The sequence below is a fragment of the Lactuca saligna genome, chromosome 1, assembly GCF_052625555.1.
Source record: "Lactuca saligna cultivar CGN05327 chromosome 1, ASM5262555v1, whole genome shotgun sequence".
Lineage (NCBI taxonomy): Eukaryota > Viridiplantae > Streptophyta > Magnoliopsida > Asterales > Asteraceae > Lactuca > Lactuca saligna.
The window spans coordinates 113,245,052-113,266,219 of NC_136417.1; the positions used below are offsets into that span (position 1 = coordinate 113,245,052).

General features: G+C 31.1%; 2 protein-coding genes across 2 annotated transcripts; both read right to left on the reverse strand.

Moving 5' to 3' along the window:
* Nucleotides 1–11,931: 11,931 nt before the first annotated feature.
* On the reverse strand, nucleotides 11,932–14,202 carry LOC145010600 (uncharacterized). The gene is made up of 8 exons (XM_078969124.1): nucleotides 14,144–14,202; nucleotides 13,946–14,034; nucleotides 13,740–13,837; nucleotides 13,358–13,600; nucleotides 13,110–13,226; nucleotides 12,534–13,052; nucleotides 12,417–12,423; nucleotides 11,932–12,338 (listed from the first exon to the last, which is right to left on the reverse strand). Exons 1-8 carry the CDS (start codon nucleotides 14,200–14,202, stop codon nucleotides 11,932–11,934), a joined length of 1,539 nt encoding a protein of 512 aa, XP_078825250.1.
* Nucleotides 14,203–16,348: 2,146 nt separating this feature from the next.
* Nucleotides 16,349–20,741, reverse strand: LOC145000619 (aspartic proteinase 36-like). Its single transcript, XM_078959882.1, has 11 exons — nucleotides 20,283–20,741; nucleotides 18,855–19,121; nucleotides 18,517–18,646; nucleotides 18,193–18,431; nucleotides 17,895–18,113; nucleotides 17,619–17,784; nucleotides 17,395–17,468; nucleotides 17,090–17,192; nucleotides 16,826–16,892; nucleotides 16,664–16,735; nucleotides 16,349–16,574 (listed from the first exon to the last, which is right to left on the reverse strand). Exons 2-11 carry the CDS (start codon nucleotides 19,100–19,102, stop codon nucleotides 16,447–16,449), a joined length of 1,446 nt encoding a protein of 481 aa, XP_078816008.1. The 5' UTR covers nucleotides 19,103–19,121; nucleotides 20,283–20,741; the 3' UTR covers nucleotides 16,349–16,446.
* Nucleotides 20,742–21,168: the final 427 nt, after the last annotated feature.

The following is a 21,168-nucleotide window of genomic DNA, read 5'->3' on the forward strand; positions in this document are numbered from 1 at the left end:
CTAAAAATATTTTACATGTTGCTAGTCATTGTTATGGTTCTTTAAGAAAAATCTTGAAGTATAATATCTTTAAATTTTGAGAGAATAAACTGATGTTATCTCAATTTGTAGACCCTGTTGACGTTGCAGTTGAAAAAAAAAACAAAAAAATTAGATGGATGGTCAAATCGTAGAAGTTAGTCTTATATTTATTGAGGTAATGCAGTTGTGAAAAGTTTACTCCTAATTGGAAAGAGTAATTTATTTGTAGTATTTTAATATAATTCAGTAATTAAAATTCAAAAAAGCATGTCTTGAAAATTAGTTATACAATCTATTATGCTTAGGTTTCATTCAAATCATTTAATAGGTCTTTGGATTCTTGGCCTTTGCGTTGACGCTATCATGTACCATTTTACCCCCTGAAAGTAGACTGGCCAATTACTGAAGTTGTTCATTGCTTACTACATATAGAGTGTGCTAAAGTGTAATCTACAAAGTTTTGGTTAAATGGAATACTCCCTTGTTTGAAGGACTTTCTCCACTTATCGACGGTTTTACCATTGCCCCAATTCACCCCTGATATGGGCAATTTCACTATGCATATGTTACTTTCAGAAAATTGGATTTTTAGTAGTTTTCCAAAAATGAAAATTACTAATACAACTTTAAAAAATCTCCCCATAAAATAACTTTTGACTTTAAGAAAAACGGATTTTTTTGCATATTTTTCCCATAAAAGGAAAATTGGCAAGAAAATCGATTATGGTGGTCACAATCTCTTGGTGCTGCTTTGGGTACCTATAAATAGGTTGTTATAAGTGGTGTTACAGCCTTACATGGTTGCCATTATTAGCTTTGGTGATGTTTTTTTTATCTTAGTCTGTACATTTTATGGTTTCTTAGTTGTCTGTTATTTTTTTTATTTTTTACTTTTTATGTGACTTTTATACACTATGTAATTAAACGAGTAGTAGTATTTGTATTGTAATCTTTAATTAAAACTAGTAAAGATGCTTCATTTTTACCATCAACACCACGAAAACCCTTTTTATTGTAAGAGCCAAAAGGATTGGAAGAGGATCCGTTACAGGAGTCTGTCTCTTTTGTATGTGTATGTATGCTCCAGTAGTAGAATGCGATAAGTCAGACTGACATTCGATTTCTAGAGTTCCTGATTAGCATGGCTTTCATATGTAAACTCCGCAGCATCTTTAACTCTTCTTATCTATTGCTTTCAAATCTGCTTCACTCAGCAGTTTGTTTTCAGTATATACAGACTTTCATAGGAGCACACACGTTTAGGCTGAAGATGCATGTGAAGTAATATCAACACAAAACCCAATTTCATTGAGCATAATGATGATGTGATTCAAATATTATCTATCATATTCTATATTGAGAGATTAACCTTCATCGAGGATTAAATTTATTCCTAGATTCCTAATTTATATGAAATTTTGTTAATCAATCTAATCAAGAGCAACGGCTAGTGTTTTTCTAGTGACAACATCTACAAAGGTGGTACATCAAAGGTCCATACAGAAGTATATAATGATATGGCACATCAAATGTCATTATAAACACAAAGAAATTGGTTAATGTCGTTTTTGTTTTTATTTTTAATATACATGTAAAGTAAGGGAGAATGAAAAGGTCAATCAGAAATCAGCTATAACATACCGTGTTTTTTTTTTGGTTTCTTTTGGCCACAAATTTGATCTGTAAGTTCTGTAATACAAAAACAACAAAATAAATAAGAAAATGGGAATAAAAATTAGTGCATCGTTAATCAATATTGATTTTAATCAACGTGTACAAATGTAAAAACCTTGAACCCATTTGATACTGAAACATTTAATGTTTCAACAAATAATGACAACCGCAATGTAAATCAAAAGTGTAATCAAAGAACTGTTTTATTTTATCTATAAAGAATTTGATGAGATAATCATAAAAAAATAATAATAATAACAATTGCATAAAACCACTCACCTCAAATGTTGATTCTTCAATATCATTATCATCATAATCCAAGAGAGAATCCAGTGAAAGTGAAGAGGAACGAAACTGTTACAGAAAGGGTAAAATACATTATTTATTGCAATTTTCCCTAATTTTCAATATACTCAATTAATGGATCCAATACATCAGTTAAAATCACATACTTTATTACTCTCTTTTGTTTGGAGAACCCATATCTTTAACATCCTTCTCTTTTTTCACTTTCCCATCCTTTAACTTCTCCTTAGTTTCTAATTTTTCATTATTTTCAGACTGGACAATAATACCCTTCCTAGATAAAGAGTTCAAGATGACCTTTAGGCAGTATAATAATAATTGATCAATGACTACATTTAAATCTAAAATTATAATAATATGCTTTACCTTCAGTCGTTTGCAACAAATTGTTGTAGTATTTGTAGTTAAAAATCATACCCACCAGATGATGCAAAACTTTTCTGTCAAATGAAACATAATCTAACAAATCATTAGTTATAGACTTTACAGTTGTTTTATGCTTACTTTCCTAGAGCTAAACAAATATACAACATCAAAAATGAATTATGTAGCATTAACGTTTCAGTCATTCGATTGGTATGTTGAAATAATCACATTTGCAAATGAAGCTCAAGATATTAAAAGTAACAGGTAAAAAATACAATACCAATTCTCCTTGGAAAATCAAATAAATACAGAATCAAAGCAAATGAAACATTAAAACGAATCCTTGCTTAATACCCATGATAAAAAAAATAAAATTTAAAAAAAAAAAAAGTTGGTAGCATGACCATTTATCTTTTCAACCACAACCAGTTTTGACCACATTTCATTCAGACATTTTGTCGAACAGTTGGAGGGTGCTTTTTATGTAGATTATAGCCAAAACTCTAAAAAAAACATTGAAGGAACCGGAAACCAACCTTCATTTATTCGTGTTTGTGTGTGTATGAGTGCAGACAGATATATTGATGTTGGACCAGAAATCTATAAACAGATGCAAAAATACCGAGAGAGAGAGAGAGAGAGAGAGAGAGAGAGAGAGAGAGAGAGAGAGAGAGAGAGAGAGAAATATATACCTGCTGAAAATGAAACCATAACTGAATGGGGCTTCAAAACCATTTTGTCCGGATAGGCTGAAACGGCTATTGGAGATGCAAGCTGAGTCATTAGAATGGAGTAAAAGATGGACATATATATACAAACATATCCTCATGGAAAGGCATAGAAAGGTGAAAAAACGGGGATGATACCTTAATCGCTACAGCTGAAGATAATTGGAATTGAACATGTGGGTGGGTAATGCATGTACTTCCGATGGAGATTACACACATATAGTCAAACACACAAACAGATGAGGAAGAACTTCGATTCAATGATTCAATGGATCGATGGCTTGGAAAAATAGAGCAATAAAAGGAAGGGACAGAAGTTAATCGAGTAGAGCAGTCGCACCCAACAATCAAGACGGAAGTGGAGCGGGTACGTGGTTCTTCTCCACCCGTGTCAACATCACAGGTTTGAACCAGGATCAGAACAAACAGAAAGAGAAAAAAACGGTGGGAACAACAAGCGGAAATGGAATAATGGTGGTAGGGGATTGAGATACTGAAGGGGTATACCTATGGCTTCAGCTTACTAAATCGGTGCTCCACACCGGTTGCGTCTATTTTTTAATTGGAAGTCGGCCTCACTAATTTCCGATGACCCTATATTGAAGCAATCCGGAGGGAAAGCATCGGGAAAACGGAGTAGATAGAAAAATGATCAGATGAAAATCGGAGTAAGAAGGGAGGAGGTCGAATATTGGAAGATAAATAGGCAGTGTTTGATCGGAAGATGAGGCGGTGAGTCGATGAGAGGAGCACAACTGAGCAGAAGGCAAGTCGGTGAAGATTATCGAAGAAGAAAGCGAAAGAAGAAAAAAAGAAACACGTGTAAAGTAGATCCGAGGAAGAAGACACGTATCATACCAAATAGCACGCCAGCAAGAAGATGTGAACCAAAAAAAAAAAAAAAAAAATACCCAACTTAAAATACATAAGAAAGCAGCTAAAAGAATGGCAAACCCCAACAGCAACTACAGCATAGTTGAAGGACTTAATTTGACAAAAAAATACTACAGAATACTGTTGCTAAGGCTTGATAACTTTAATATATTGTATAATTGTATTGTGGAGAGTGTTTTATACACTATTAAGTGTATTATGCATATTGTTTAGGTGAAAATTTTGAGAAAGTTTTAGAACGTTAATGTTATTTGTATGTATTTGGTGATGTCATAGCAAGCTAATGCCAATAGAACATATTAGTGTTTGTATTATAATTTCCAATTAAAATTTTAAAGATTTTAAATATTTTGAAGATTATGAATAATATTTTAATTTCTATTTAAAATTAAAAAAGATTTTTTTTGAAGGAAAACAACTTAAAAACTCATGCAACCAACAAAATTCAAAAATTATGCTTACTTTCACTATCTTTCAATAACCAATGTAAATATGCTAAATATAATCAATAAAAATTAGTTAGTTTTTATTATTTTTAGAATATAGCTTCATTAAGTTTTGGATCACCATATTTAAAAAAAAATTAAGTTTTGGATCACCATATTTAAAAAAAAAAATAAAGAATAGAAATATAAACATTCAATACTATTCCATATAAATTGGAAAATAAAATACGAATAATCTATTCATATTTATTTTAATATATAATCATTTATTTGATTATAAGCTTAAGTAAAACCGATTAAAATAACATTAAAATCAATATTATCGTCACTTAAATGAACTTTTAAATTAGTCTTTATTATTACCAAAGAAAAGAGAAATTGTATCCTTGTACTTTAACGCTACATCTCAAACTGTAATCCCTAAGTTTTAAACTATAACCCGTAAGCCTTAGCTTCTAAACCCTAAACCATTATCCATAGACACTATACATATACCTTAAACCTTAATCCTCAAAACAAAACAGTTTATTGAAATATATTTTTTTGTTGGTGCGTTACATGTGTAAACTATTTATGCAATAATATATTGATGACAACACCTAAGTCCGTAACAAATCGAACGAACATGAACGATGGTTGTTTATGTTCGATTGTTATTAAATAAATAAACATAAACAAACTTTCCGTCGAACGGTTCACGAACAATCCTTTGAATGTTAGATTCGTTAAAATCACCTCTACAACTAATTTCCGAATGAAACTATTCGCACCCGTCGCTTAGCGCGGATAAACGGCTATTATGTATATATATATATATATATATATATATATATATATATATATATATATATATATATATATATATATATATATATATATATATATATATATATATATATATATAGACGCTTAAATTTCAAACCTAATTTTTTAGACTAACCGAGTGTTGATGCTCTGTTTTATCGATCGATATAATAAATGTTTTTATTATTTAATAATTAGCTTTTATTCTTATTTCAATTATATGAATGTCTCATAAAATAACAATGGAATTATTTCAGGAGAGTATTTAACTTTTCCAAGTTGACACTACTTCATTATTATCAACAGTTCACATAAAGGTCTCCGGTTCAACGAACGTTTGAGGTGAGCACTTCGACAGGTATATCTTCCGGTGAACTTTCGTAGATTTTTTCTTCTCATAGAGATATTAGGCTTTTGTATTTTCTCAATGAATTAAAAAGTTCTGTATTTCATTTGTTATTTGATTTTTTATAGAGTTATTACCAAGTTTCATAATTTATTTTGGTGCTCTGATTTTTTGTGGAGTTTGAAACTTGTAAGATTAGTTTTCTAATTTTTTGAAGTTACTTAGATGTATATACTTGAATATCAACGTATTGGTATGTAAAAATCTGGGGGGCATTGCCTCCCGACCCTTTAGGGATTTTTACATTCTGCTCATGTTAATTTAATGAGAATGGCTGAGGTGTAGATTATGTGATATCTTACCAAGAGTAATCATGATTAAAACCCTTTTTGACTGTTTTAACTTTTATAATTAATCTTGTCCTTTATAACGAGCTTCCATACTTTGCAAGAGCATCACCATTCTTTCTCAAAATGGCTTCGGTTAATAGCCATATCCTTCTCTTACACCTCCTGTCACTGTTGCTATGTTTCTGTACAAGAAGAGAATAGAAGAAACAAAAGTTTTAGGGTAATTTCTTTTTTATTCCACTTGATAAAAGACTACAACATGAAAGTTTAAATACTTTAAAAAAAACTCCAGTAAAGTAGGACCACTACTCCCACAATTCCACTAACGAACGAGCTTCTTTAGTGTCCTACTATTCATCCCCAATAGAATTTGTGTTTCTTTACTTGACTCCTTAAATAAATGAGGATGTAATGACCCCATATCCATCGAAAATACTATAAGTTAGTGGCTTATAAGTCTAGGTGTCCACTCCTCCTCCAAGTTGACTTTTGGAAATGAGTTATACACATGGCCTTATTGCATGGTACGGGCTTAGTATAATATTAGACGAATGCCCGCGCGTTGCGCAGAAACACCTATATAGTTGAAGTCTTTACAAATATATTATTTTTTAAATATAACAATAACGTTTTTGTTAAATTTGATATAATAATTTGTATATACTAAATTGATATAATATATTGATTATTTTGAATTATATGATAATATATACATGTATTATAACTTCATAATCTCAATCGTTTGAATGACTTCTACCCGTGAGTTACTAGATCTATCATAGCCTTGTCCTCGGATCCCATATGGACTCAATCCACATTTTGACAAAAATGAATAAATAGTCGCCTTAAGTGACAAAGCTGAAGTATCATTTACATGTTTTATACCAACAAATCTTTCTGTAATAACTCCTTGACTATTTACGAACCTCAAAACCAATGCCATTTGCTCCTTACAAGACACGTCACATGACTTGTCTACCAAAATTGCAAAAAAATCATCTCTGAAATCTTTCATAATAACTTTAATAGTTTCCTTCGTTGTAGCATGAACTATGTCATTTTGAATAGAACTACTTTTCATCTGTGAATTTCGTGGAACATTGTTTAAAGCAATACTTCCCACTTTATCATTTCGATCAGCATAAAATTAAAGAAGTTCAAGAAAGTTACCTCTGTTACTTGAGTCTTCACTTTCATCGTGACCCCGAAAAGGGAATCCTTGTCGCAATAAAAATCAAACACAATCAATGGAAGCATTTAATCTAATATGATGCTTGTTTTTCATCAACTCGGTTTGCTTATCAAAAGCAGTGGCTATGGACTGTCTTTGGTTCATCAAGATTTGACACTTTTGGACTGCCGTATTGTGTGGACTTCCATTATTATGAAGTTCTAGAGATGTTCTCTTGTTCCAAGTCTTAAATCCATCTTTTACAAAATGATCTGAAACACCTTGATTTTTTATCTCAGATTTGAACAAATAACAACCAGGGCCGGCCCTAGAGCATGAGCAAGCTGGGCGACCGCCCCGGGCCTCGCCAACTCTCAGGGCCCCTACAAATTACTATTAATGTATATATACGAATTTAGATGATATAAAATACAGTATGCGGCAGAAAACAAAAAGCAGTTGTAGTTGAGATGGTTGAAGACTTGAAGCGTATAGTTAACATTGGTGAGTCACCTGTGTTCGAATCTTGCTATTAACATTTTTGATTTTTTTTTCTTAAATTTTACTTCAGCCTTTATTAAAGGCTATGGATCTTTTTTTGGTGTGCCCTCCCAAACGCTTGGTGTGCCTCCAAAACGATGCAAACAATTTCTCAATTATCAAGAAACATGTTTTGAAATGTTTTACTTATTAATTATTAAAGGCAGATTTTTTTTGTGCTTCTCAAAACGGCTCAAACGATTTTTCAGTTATCAAGAAGTAATGAACCGCTTAAGGTTGAAATGCAGAACTATTTCGCAAAACGATTTATTTTGAAGGATTATCACCACAACACTAGCAGCAGCCTCTTGAATGTTTGATTTCTAAAAGTTCGATTTTCATCCAGCCTTAGTCAATATCCAAATAAATAGATTAAGGTATCTAAGTTTTGATTTTTGCATACGATTATAAGTGTAAGTACAGTAGCTTTGCTAAGATAGTTTTTTTTAATATGTTATTACTTATGTGTGTTCCACTAAGGAGAGTGTTAAAATTTAGATGTTTCTAAAAGGATTTGTAGCTGATAGGAATATGATAGAAAAAAATAAAAATAAAGGAGATAATTTGCTATCAATTTGAATTTTGTGAAAGTTATTTTGCTATTTATAATTCGAGGCAAATACTATATGAAACTTTTTTAGTTTTTAAATTTCTATGCTATTTGTTAATTTTATTTTTAGAAATCAAACATGTGTATTCATATTCAATTAGGTATTACTTTAGTAATAATTTTGATATAAACTTCAACACTTTGATGTGAAATAGATTGAACTTTTTTTTTTTTTTTTTTACAATTGTCAATAGGGCTGTAAACGAACCAAACGAACATATAATATAGCAATATAATAAAAAATACAATTGAACATATATGAACATAAACGAACATATAATATAGCAATATAATAAAAAATAATTGAATATAGATGAATATAAATAAACTTAAACGAACGAACATAAACGAACGTAAATGAACATCATAAACGAACGTTCACGAACATAAATGAACGAACGAGACCATTGTTCATGTTCGTTCATTTAACTAAACGAACAATAACTTTTGTTCATGTTCGTTCATTTATTAAATAAACGAACATAAACGAACTTCCCGCCGAACGGTTCGCCGAACGTTCAGTTCGTTTACAGCCCTAATTGTCAATCTTTTTATATTCAACTTGCCTCCATTATGTATATCTTTAAATTGCTAATTTATATTTCGCTTCATTTATGATTCAAATATAAAGGCTTTGTTAAGTTCTTTTTATTTTTTTATTTTTTTGTGTGGGGAATAAATTTTTTTGGACTAGCCATAACTATGCTATTCACCAAGACAAAGATACATTCATTGAAACTTGAAAGCCTCGAAACATGCATTGACGAAGTTTCTTTTTTAAACCTTAGCAACTTCAAATAATTGTACATTTTAGTGAATTAGTACATGCCACTTTTTTCCGTATGAACTCTAGTTATTTGACTAAAAAATTATATAATTTGAAGGGCCTCATTTATTTTCGCCCCGGGCCTCAAATAGTCTAGGACTGGCCCTGATAACAACATAAACAAAATGCAGCTTCTAGTTTTACACTATATTCCAACCAATATTTATAATCATTAAACCAAGAGGGATTAAATCTACGAAGTTTACCTCCAATCTCTCTTTGTTCGAATGAATGTTTTCGAGGTTGATAAGCTCCTTATTGTAAATACGCTCTTCTAATTTCATCTCATTGATTGACATGATAAACTTCCATACTTGGTCTTTCTCCTGGATCCGCAGGGAGTGTATTTAAATCAATATTTACATGCTTTGAGGTAGAGTTGTGTTCCTTACTGTCTTCTTGTAATGTTTCATGTTCATCTTATAAAGAACTTGAACTTTGATTATCAATCTTTTTAAAAAACTTTAACATTGTCCCTAAAACAATAACAAAAAAAATGTTAGTTCATACTCCTTTGACCAAAATAAATAAACTATTTAAAAATAAACATATGATCTTTACATTAATTTAAAATTAATGAAGTAACATTACATCTAAAATAATCTATATTATAAAGACTAGTAAATTGTTGCTTAAAATCAATAGTAAAATTAAACAAATAAGAGCAAATTATCAAATTATTAATTACAATCAATGTAAAAACTAAATTAATAAAAGCAAAGCATTTTCAATATAAAAATACTTATGTACTGTCAAATGAATGGAGCTATTGTACCTAAGGATCTATTCTTTTCCATTTATGTCATGTATGTCAGACAAACTTTGTTAACTTTATTGACCAATGACCATACTCTTTTATATTGAAGACTTTCTCTTCCAACTCCATTAATCAATTTCTCTCTTCTTCCATTTACACAATTAAAACACTTTCTCTATTTCTCATACTTTTTTCTTCAATCAAATACCACCGATTAATCTAGAGAAATAAACTAACCTTTTTTTTTTTCAACTTTCAGCTTTGAAGATAAAGGCTACAATTTGACAATATTGTTGTGGACGTGTGACAATCTGAGGATAGAGATAAGCAAAAAATGAGGCCAAAATAAGTAATAAAGCCGGAGACGAGGGCGGCAGGTGACGGAATGTAGCAGCGGCGATGGAAGTCGGAGTGGAGTCGTTAAGTTGATGGTCGTTAGTATGTGAGAATTCGAGAAACCCTAAGATATGTCGAAAATCAGAGGTGATGTTCTCGGAAATCAGTATTTTGGTAAAAAAAATTATTAGTTTTAGGTTTTTCCTTATTTTTGTCCTACTTTTTCTCACTTTGTATATGGTAATTTTTAGAATACGTTTGTGTTATAGAATTATTTATGGATTCTTCTTTTTATTCATATATTTGAGGGTGTCCCCATAAAATTTTCAAGGGTGTCATGTTACAAAAAATTATATACTCTCTAAAAAAAAAATTCAAAGTAAGGGGTGTCCATGGACACCCTTTGTATTAAGGTAGTGTCGTCCCATGCTGTTAAAACAGGAGTCCAAGTTAATGTGATTGTAGGGAGTTAACTTGCTCACATGTACATAAAATCAGGAAGTTTATCAGAAGGAGAAAATGTGATAAAATTCATGCCCCTACAACTGGAATTCATCAGAAGAGTGAGATGTTTATGTGCATATGGAGACCATCTCATAAGTAGAATGCTATTTTGGAAACACTACTAAAAGTAGAGTGTTATTTTGGATTTTTGGTGTTATTGCTAATCTTTTGTTAAAGAGTTATATGTTAGGTTATTTTGGTATTTTTACATTTTAGGTTATTCTGTTTTTTATTCTACCATGTTTTTAGTGTTTTTTCTTTTCTTTCATATAATTTTGTAGCTTCTTATTTTCTATGTATTGTAACTTTCCCAACAGGAGCTGGTTGTTATATTTAATGCATTGTATCCATTCAAAAAATGAAAAGTTTGGTATTATATTGATGTATTTCATAGTTTATAGCATTTGTAATAAGGGTAATTTCGTCCAAAACATCTATTGAATCTTTGGTGGCTGTTGGAGCAAAGAGTAATTTTGTCCAAAACATGAACAGTGTTGGTCCTTCAAGTGATCATTTAGATGGTCCTATGCAGAAAATATTACAAAAACAGTCCTTATGGCAGAAAAATAATACAAAAATGGTCCTATACAGAAAAATATTACAAAAACAGTCCTTATGGCAGAAAAATAGTAAAAAAATGGTGCTATGCAGAAAAATATTAGAAAAACAGTCCTTGTGGCAGAAAAATAGTACAAAAATGGTCCTATGCAGAAAAATATTACAAAAACAGCCATTATGGCAGAAAAATAGTATAAAAATGGTCCTATGCAGAAAAATATTACAAAAACAATCCTTATGGGAGAAAAATAGTACAAAAATGGTCCTATACAGAAAAATATTACAAAAAGAATCCTTATGGTAGAAAAATAGTATAAAAAATGGTCATATGCAGAAACATATTACAGAAATGGTCCATATGACATAAAAATATTTCTTAAATGGTCCCAAAACATTGACATAAATAGTCCCCGTGGCAGAAAAATATTACTGAATTGGTCCAAAAATAATTGCATAAGTGGTACCTGTTGTAGAAAAAGATTACAGAAATCCCACTGTGGCAGAAAATTATTAAAAACTGGTCCCTATAAACAAAAACAATTATATAAATGGTCCGGAAACAAATATAAGTAGTAATCAAATTTTTAACAATTTAATCCTATGAAAATCCTTCCAAACAACGGAAACAAAGTACTAAAAAATGCATTCGACAAGCATTAAAGTACTACAATCTAATCAAACTTTTAACAAAAACTCATGATCTTTTGTGTTCTTTCATCTTGCTAGTGGATGCATCATTGGAACCTTGAGGTGCAGGATTATTGCATGTCCTTTCATGGTGTCCAAACATACCACAACGCGAACATCTATGTCTTTTCTTGGGCTCATCATGTGGTACAATTATGTTCTTTTTGGGTTGTCCTGGAGGCCGTTTTATAATAGGTGGGTATATCTTCTCGATTGTCTCTATATGGAACCATTGATCCTTTCCCGGCATTGGAGCAACTTCTAAAGCATATACTTCTTTAAATTTATGAATTGTGAAATATGTATCAACATATTTACCCCAATTAGGCTCCCTTGTGAAAGCAATAAACGCAGCTACATGCACACACGAAAGTCCTTTAACTTGCCAAACTCGACAATTGCATTTTTTCACATCTAATAAAACATCCCAACTTTTACCCTTGTAGTTCACTTGTGCTCAATTGTCACTGCTTCGACAAACCTCAAAGTTACCTAAGTTCTACATGAGAAAATAAAACAAGTATAAATAATAGAAGTGTAAGTTGTTATTTTTTCACAAACCTAAATAAAATATAATTAAATAATAAATGATAAATTTCTTGAACTTGCCTTACAGATTCTATTGAGGTAGTTCTTTGCTTTTGGTACTAATGTTCCTTTCCATTTGTTCACAATCTTCCTTTTCTTGTCAAATCGTTGCATAAGCTTTTCTCTTATTGCAACAAGGAGATCGAGCACCGGTTTATAACGTATGTCACCTACCCAAGAGTTAAAAGGTTCTGAAATATTGTTTGTAATATAATCACACTTGACAAGTGTACCAAACTTGCTTCTACTCCATATCTTCTTATGGGTCTCATTCAAATATAAAATTACATCTTTACGCACACTAGCAATTTCGTTTAACAATCTATCATGCTTATTAATGGAGTAGGTCTTTGCAGCACTACATAGCCTGGTCATGAAATAGTCACCTCTAAAGTGTTTCTTGAAGTTGCTATGTAAATGTCTTATGCATTCACGATGCTCAGCATTAGGATAAACCTGTGTAATAGCTACTTCCAATCCTTTTTGCATGTCAGAGGAGATAACATGACCGTTTGGTGTACCGATTGCCTTTTGTAGTGACTTAAAAGATCAAGTCCATAATTTTGTATTCTCAGACTCAAGCACACCATATGCTACCGGAAATATGCCATTATTACCATCAATACTTGTAGCAGCGGCTAGCACACCAGTAAATTTTCCTTTCAATTCAAAAGCATCAATCCCAATGTAAGGACGACAACCAGCAAGAAACCCCTTAGAGCATGCAGTTAGTGATATAAAAAACCGTAAGAAATGTTTTTGTCACCCACTGTCTGCAAATCAATCTCCACAACACTTCCATGGTTTCTTTGTTCAAGTTCCTATTTTAAATCATATATATTTACGTAAGAGTCATCCCACTTTCCATGCATATCACTATAAGCTTGTTCTCTTCCTCTAAAGAATCTCATATATGGTACTTCAACATTGTAGATTTGCATAAGCCACTTTTTGAGGTTGGCAGGAGATACATCAACATCAGATTTTAGCTTGTCGGTTACAACATCAATTATCCATCCTTGAGTTGCATGTTTGTTACCACACTTGTTGCTTCGAGTAAAAGAATGAGTTTCTAACAATTTCTTAACCTGCAAAATTGCATATAAACATATAATCATGTTAACAAAATAATTTTTCATCATCCGATTCCTCAATAAATTGATCTTCGACACTAGATGGTTTATCCCTTTGTTGTGTAATTTTTTCATTCATCGCATAATTTGTTACTTCTTTCTCCTCCTCATACATGTTAAGCATCACCATGAAGTGTTCATCAGAATCCAGTTTAATAAAACATTGTTCTCTTGCATGCTTGTCAATAAAGACTATTAACAAAACAATATCGTTTTTTGATGGATAATGTTTTTTCACTTTTTCAACTAGTTGATTCAAGTTGTATGAGAATAGATCTATATAGAGAGTTTTTCTAAAACCGAAACAGTACACTTGGCTACATGAGTTCCTGGCAAATCGAAAAAAGCCTCCATATTTCAGTTTAAGTATGTATTTCCATGTTAATTGCCTGATAACCACAAAAGAAAAAACAATTAATGAAATAAATAGGAAACATAAAATATCATCCATCTTGTAGGTAAAATGAGTTGATTGTTAAAATTATTGTAGATACTTACTCAATTATTGGGGAGTGATCACCTATCTCCCATCTCAGTGTGTCTACCTCATCATCCATCAAAATTAATCGAATATAGTAATAGCAAGATATGGAGAAGAAACTATGTTTTATGAACCAAAAGTAATCAATGTAGATACATCATTAATTGAATGCAAAGTTAATCTAATGAAAACTACAATTACTTAAAACAAGTTGACAACCCTGATTAAGATGCAACGATAACAATAGATGAAAAAGAAACTCTATTTTTTGTCAACCAAAATTAATCCAACGTAGATAATAATCGAATGCGAAGTTAATCTGATGCAAAATACAATTACTTCAAACAAGATGGCATACCTACTGTGATTAATGCGACCTGTCGAACTGATTAGACCGGACACGAGATACGCTCTCGAAGAAGCTGATTCCAATATTAAAGGGGCTTTATCGAATTAACAAATAGGATATTGTGTAATCTATTACGTGATTTAGTTTGTGAATTAATTAAGAAATAGTGATTTAATTTGATTTAATTTGAGATTTTATTAGGAAATGGCAAATTGGTAAACTAATATATAATTTTGAATATTAGATAAAAAAAACTAATAAAAATTGATATAATTCTAATTAAGAATTGATTTTGGATATTGAAGTAATTTTTATAGCTTTAGAGGGATCTACATGTAATATCTCGAAGTTTATAAGGATATTGAAGTAATTTTTAGAGTTTGGAAGGATATTGAAGTAATTTTTATTTCAGGTGTTTGTTATGGTTTTACAGCTTCAAGTACATTTCTCCAATTTTGGAAAGCTTTTTTGTATGTGTATGTTTACAACCTTAAGCAAGTTTGTTTAATTAATTATGTAAGCAACAAACCTATTTTAAAAACTTGCTTCGGTTTAACCTATAAGAAATCTATTTTAGTTTTTTTTACTCAAATTTAATCACACCAAGATCTGCCATAGATGAACTTATGATCTGCCATGAAATTGTATATACAGTTAGATTATGTAAGCATTGAATACCTTATGTTTTTTTAATGTATATTGGTTGTATTATTATTAGATTGTTTGTTATAATCATGATGTTGATGTTTTTGACAAGTCTAGTTCTAAGGTAAATAATATTGAGTTGAGCAACTAACCGGCAGGTCATGAGTTCATATATTTCCATTAAGTTTTATTGTTGCATATTTTGTTAAATTATGCTTATTTGTTATTTTTCTTATTCACATTTTTTTCCCAATTAGGATGGTTATGGTAATATTACAGGTGATCATGTTGATGCATTTATGTCTTAGGTAATATATGGGGAATATAATGATGTAAGTCATACCATATGGTTTAACTTATGTAATTTTCTTATGATTGTTGCTTTTGACTTTTACATTTACTCTATTTGTTCCAATACGATAACACGTGATTTGATGCTTCTGGCAATTCTATGACCGCCTCAAACGATGTTGAAGGAAATTAAGTTATAACTTATAACACACTTCTTATGGTATAGAAAACATTATAAATCAATTAGTTTCTTATGATCTTTTGTTTCCTTCTATTTTGGTCTTATATGATGTAGGTGCTAACTGAACAACAATATACTTTTTTAGAACCCATGATAATAGCAATTTACTTTGTTAAGACATTTATGACAATCAACAATATAAGAATGAATTTGGGATGTAATTATACAATAGCTTTGACTTTCTATGTAATGTTTTCTTGTTTTGAACTTGTTCATTTGATTATGTTTTAACCAATTGATGTTCATTTAGTTGATTGTCTTATAAGCTATAGCTATTCTTTTATTCATTCATATGTAATGTAATTGGATAGATTTGTCATTGTATATTGTTAATGTGGGAACAAATGAAAGAATGATGCTATAAAAGAAAGTAAAATTAATCTAATGTTTTTATATTTGTCAATCCGTCCATGTGACGGGTATAACACCGGTTCTTTTAGGTAATGAGTTATACAATCGAACAACTTACATAATAATAATTTCTTTTTGTATATGGTTTAACTCTTGTTGTATCATAAACATAAGGATTTCTATAACTAGATATGATTGTAAATACTCAACAAAAAATATTATATATATATATATATATATATATATATATATATATATATATATATATATATATATATATATATATATACACACAAATACACCCACCCACCAGGTGGATAGTCATTAAGACAATCATCTAGCTAATTAAGATAACATGGTAATAATTAGAGATATTTACGTGCACTAAACCCCCCGAAAACTGTCACGCGACGACTATATAAACTCAAGCATTCAGAGGGTTGTCATGAATGTAAACCAAACAACATCATCGTCAAGTGTAAAATACAAGAAATAACAACGGTCAGAATTAGTTGGTGACATGAAATCCGCAATGAACTGCCACCAGCAGAGATGTTAAAAATTGAAAAACCTACAAACATATTAAACAACATAATTTAATATTTATTTTATTATTCTATTAAATAGAACTTATTATGTATATTTTTTACATAAACTTACAGTCACGATCAGCCCATCCAATCTGTTGGCCACCCAAATCATAAACGATAACTTTGTCTCGGAGAACAAGGTCTACATCACCGAGTAAAAAAATTAAAAATCAAGAAAAATGAAAACAATATAATTTTATAGGGCTTTATGTTTCATGATTATAATTTATACCTCCTAAAATCGTAATTCCTTTCTCCCGACTCGGCAGAATTCCCATGCACCATACCCTTGCCCCACTCTGGTGTGTTCCAACAACCAAATCAAGATTCATGTACATATAATCCAATTGGGTTGTATTTGTTACACAAGAATGGACATATTTTTTTCACAATGGCATAGGTCCCAATTCTAGTCAAATCAAACAAAATACAATGTATTCTGTTTTATCTTGTCCAACATACGAAATGGGGATTAACATAATGTCATATAACATACCATGGATATTTGGCGTAAAAGATAGTCGCGAGGTCTTAAATGCATTGAAGCACCACCCGCAAAGTTGAAGCTTACTGTGGGAAATATGGTAGTAAAGGAATAACTGAAATAATGATAAAACCTAATTATTAAATAATAAAATTATTTATATATAATAAATATATATATGACATTTTATAGTATTTGAAGTCTAAAGCCGGTGTAAAGAACTAAAAATGGACCGACGGACATTTAATTAGTAAGGACCAAAAAAGAAGAAATATAAGTGTCTATTTAACTATGAAATTATTTTGAAGGATGTTAACCTTTCGGGAAATGAATAACACACATAGTCCTTTGATATAAGTGGCTGTATAGAGTGTGAAACTGCATGTTTGATCTGCACCAACAAAAGCAATCCCAACATTTAGATAACAAAAGCATGATTTACCATTAGTTAAACATCTAAAATGCCATAAATGATGACCCATTAAGAAAAAAAAAGTAATTTCATAAAGTTTTGATATTAGAATTTTAATATTGTACTTACAGCTTCCACAACAGGGGTGTAAGCCTCTTTAGTAAGGTATACGAGAGTTGTTCCCGAATCAATTATTGTTCCTGTTTGATCATGATTTAGTGCAAATACCGATGGATCAATTGACATTGTTTGACCATCCACAGAAATGCTCTCTAAATTTACATTATAATGCCACCTGCAAAAGTATATAGAAGGAAATTAGAAAAAGATGGTGTTCCTTTTGATTTTGTTTGGTAAAAGATATATACATGTTTTCTTTTGACTTAATACAAAAAGAAGACATACTTGGATTTGACAAGTGGAGTAAAGACCATATTTGGAACCATTGCTTTACCAAGAACCAACAACCCTCCTCCATCAGCAAGACAATGAGAAAATGAAGTAGGAGCAATCCCTTGTGAAGAAAGTTGGGACATTATAGATAAACCTTGCTGACCAAGTCCCAGAATCCCATCAACCGGTCGTTTAGTTTTAGTCAAGCGCCCAGTTTCAGATGTGCTGCAACTGTTCCATAATTCACCAAATTAGCCGTCTTATTTAAAGAGAAATGAAATTCTATAGTTGATGATAAATGAGAACTTACCCAAATACAACTGAAGCTGAAATATTAATTGACGATTCTGTGTCGATAAATATTTCAAAATGTATCAAGTCTGATACATAATGACCTGATGTTCCACTACCATCTTCATAATTGATATTGTAAGTGCACCAATTATGTGAACATGAGTTGGATTTATCAGATGGAGAACATCTTTTGTCTGAACATGATATAGGAGAGGATGTTGAGGACCTTGAAGGGTCATAGAGCGTAACCGGAATCTGTTCAAAGAAAGAAAAATCATATATATAGTACCAATACTAGTTAATTCACAAAGGTCACACATTATAAGAAACAATGCCATACTTCTAATCCGCTTGATGTCGGGCATTCTTTGCAAGGCTTGCAACCAATCCATAACACGTCACTTCCCGTGTCAATTTGTACGTGATAGTCTTTTGGAGGAGATCCAAGAGTGATTGTTGTGAAGTAAAGCCTAAACGATAAGTAGAGAACCAAGTTACAATATATCAATGCTCATATGACTCACACACACAATCTTGTAAGATGTTAGTTTGAAACAAAATTTGTTAATGAAATTAGCTAAAAGAAGGAAGTTCGAGTTAACCGAATGATGATGATAAGTCTATAATCCAGAAGTTTTGAAAACATAAACAAAAATTGAAGTAAGCTGGAGTACGTACCCAGCAACAAGGGGATCATAAGTCCCGTAAACAGACAATTGAGTAACACCTCTTAATATCCTTTGGTGTCTAAAACTATCTCCATCTCTAAGGTGACTCAACTCAATGGGATGGTTCACCGGAAAAGCTCTTTCCAGCCTGAGGGTCGCCGGAAACTCACATTGAACCACCGCCTGCAACAAGAGGAAGACACCGGCGCCCAGTAATGTGAAAGTAACCATATTTCGGACAAAGTAAGAAATCCGCATTCTCTCGTCTGTCTTCCCCCTACATCATATTAATTCTATGAATCAACAACATGTATTTATAGGCATGTTGTATATAGATAAGGATCCAATTTTTGTGCACATGATTGTATATCATTGAAAAGGAAAACAAACAAACGTTTCTATTTAATTTTTTTTCTTTGTTTTCACTTATCCTATTATTAGAGACACATACTTTGAAAAAGAAAAAAAAAATACAAGTTATCTAAAAGTGAATATTTAATATTTTAATTATCATATGAGCATTGAGCACAAATTAATGCTCCATAGTTTACTTTATTAACGTTTTGAAGTAAACAAGAAACCTATTATTAATTTATGTATTAGGTTATACGGATTGAAAGATACTTGAAGGCGTGTTACATTACATCACACAACATCATTCCAATTCCTAAGTCATTCAAAAAATCAAGTCACTGCTAATAGAAAATGATGTTCATGTTCAAGTCGTTAGGAGATAGTCAAGACTAGGAAAAGAGAAAAAAGGCCCCTGATTCTTCCACTGCATGAATTTATCATTCCACGGAAAAAGAAAAGATATATTGACACTTATACCCCTAATTTTTATTTATCAATATTTAAGAGAGAGAAATATCTTTTTGTTTCCAAACACTTACCATGAATATGAATACATTCCTCCTTCCTTCAATTCAACATTATATTAGTACATCTTCCACGTTTTTAGTGGACATGGCGACCTAGTTTGAGCATTTGCAATCCTCCATTTTAATAACCAATTTTTCATAAATTTTGAATATTTTTTAGAATAAATCAAATCAAAAAAGTTAATAAGCAAATCCGTTTATTAATTCCCAAACTCAAAAACCTTAAGAATAAATAGTAGTTTATAGAAATGCCCACGAAATCACTGTGTGAAGAATTTGTTGGCTAACTATGCAGGAAAAAATCAAGAACACAGGCTAAAAATGGAACAATTTTCTGAGTTATTAATTCTCTGTTGGAATCTAAAATTACATTAGCCAAAACCACACTTCTACTTATATTTGAATAATGCAAATCAATCCTACTATGCTTAAAATAATTAGCAACAAATAAACCCACGTACACTTTCCAGAATGATGCCACTAATCCCATATTCTACATCCAACTGGGAAAAAATATGACAAATTCTTTTGCTCCAAGTTTAGAGTAAAAAACATACCAGATTAACCCAACAGAATTCACCAATGAAACCACTTCAAAATTGAAGACTTATAACTTTGTGGATGGATGTGGAGCGAATTTACCAAGGAAAGTAGTATTTTTTGACACTCACTTCCTCTTGAAAGTTGTAACGCCGAAGGAAGAAGATGAGCCTGCTGAAGATTGCATAGCCAAACCAGGAAGAACAAGCGTGTAATTTGGAAACAATTTTATGGGATATTTCTCTCTCTTCAATATCATTATCTTTAAATGAAGGGTGTATTTGTCATCAGATTAGGTTTTCAATGGAAAAAGTAAAAGTTACAGTGGATGAGAGAGAGAGAGAGAGAGAGTAGGTATTTCTCTCTAACTTGTAGGTATTTCTCTCAAAGCCCCGATTGAATCGTTTTTCCAAAACCAGTTGAACCAGGGTATCCTTCTTTCTTTATCCCGATCCAAGCCGATTGTAAAAAAAAAAAAAAAAAAAAAAAAAAAAAAAAAAGGTACTTTACCGTAAAAAAAAAGTATTTCTTCACGTTAATACTATTAACTTTTAAAGTATTTACTTTTGTTATAAATTTATCCAAAGATCTTTTTTTAATAGTATTGGTTGTTTGTTGTTTTTTTTTTCACTACTAGATAAAAGTTTTATAGGCAACATGTTCTTAAATCAAACCTATAAAACAATGTTAATGACAAAAAAAGAAGTAAAGGATCATAATCGTTTTCCAGCAACAAAGATAAAGACTGAATCGTTTTTCAGGCTTCAGCGACAAATATTTATGAAGATATGATGCTGACTTTTCAACTTATCTACATAAATCATAAAGAAAGAACATAAAGAACATAAACTAACTTTTTATACTAGCATCAAAGAAGTGAATAACAATAATGAAATCTTACAT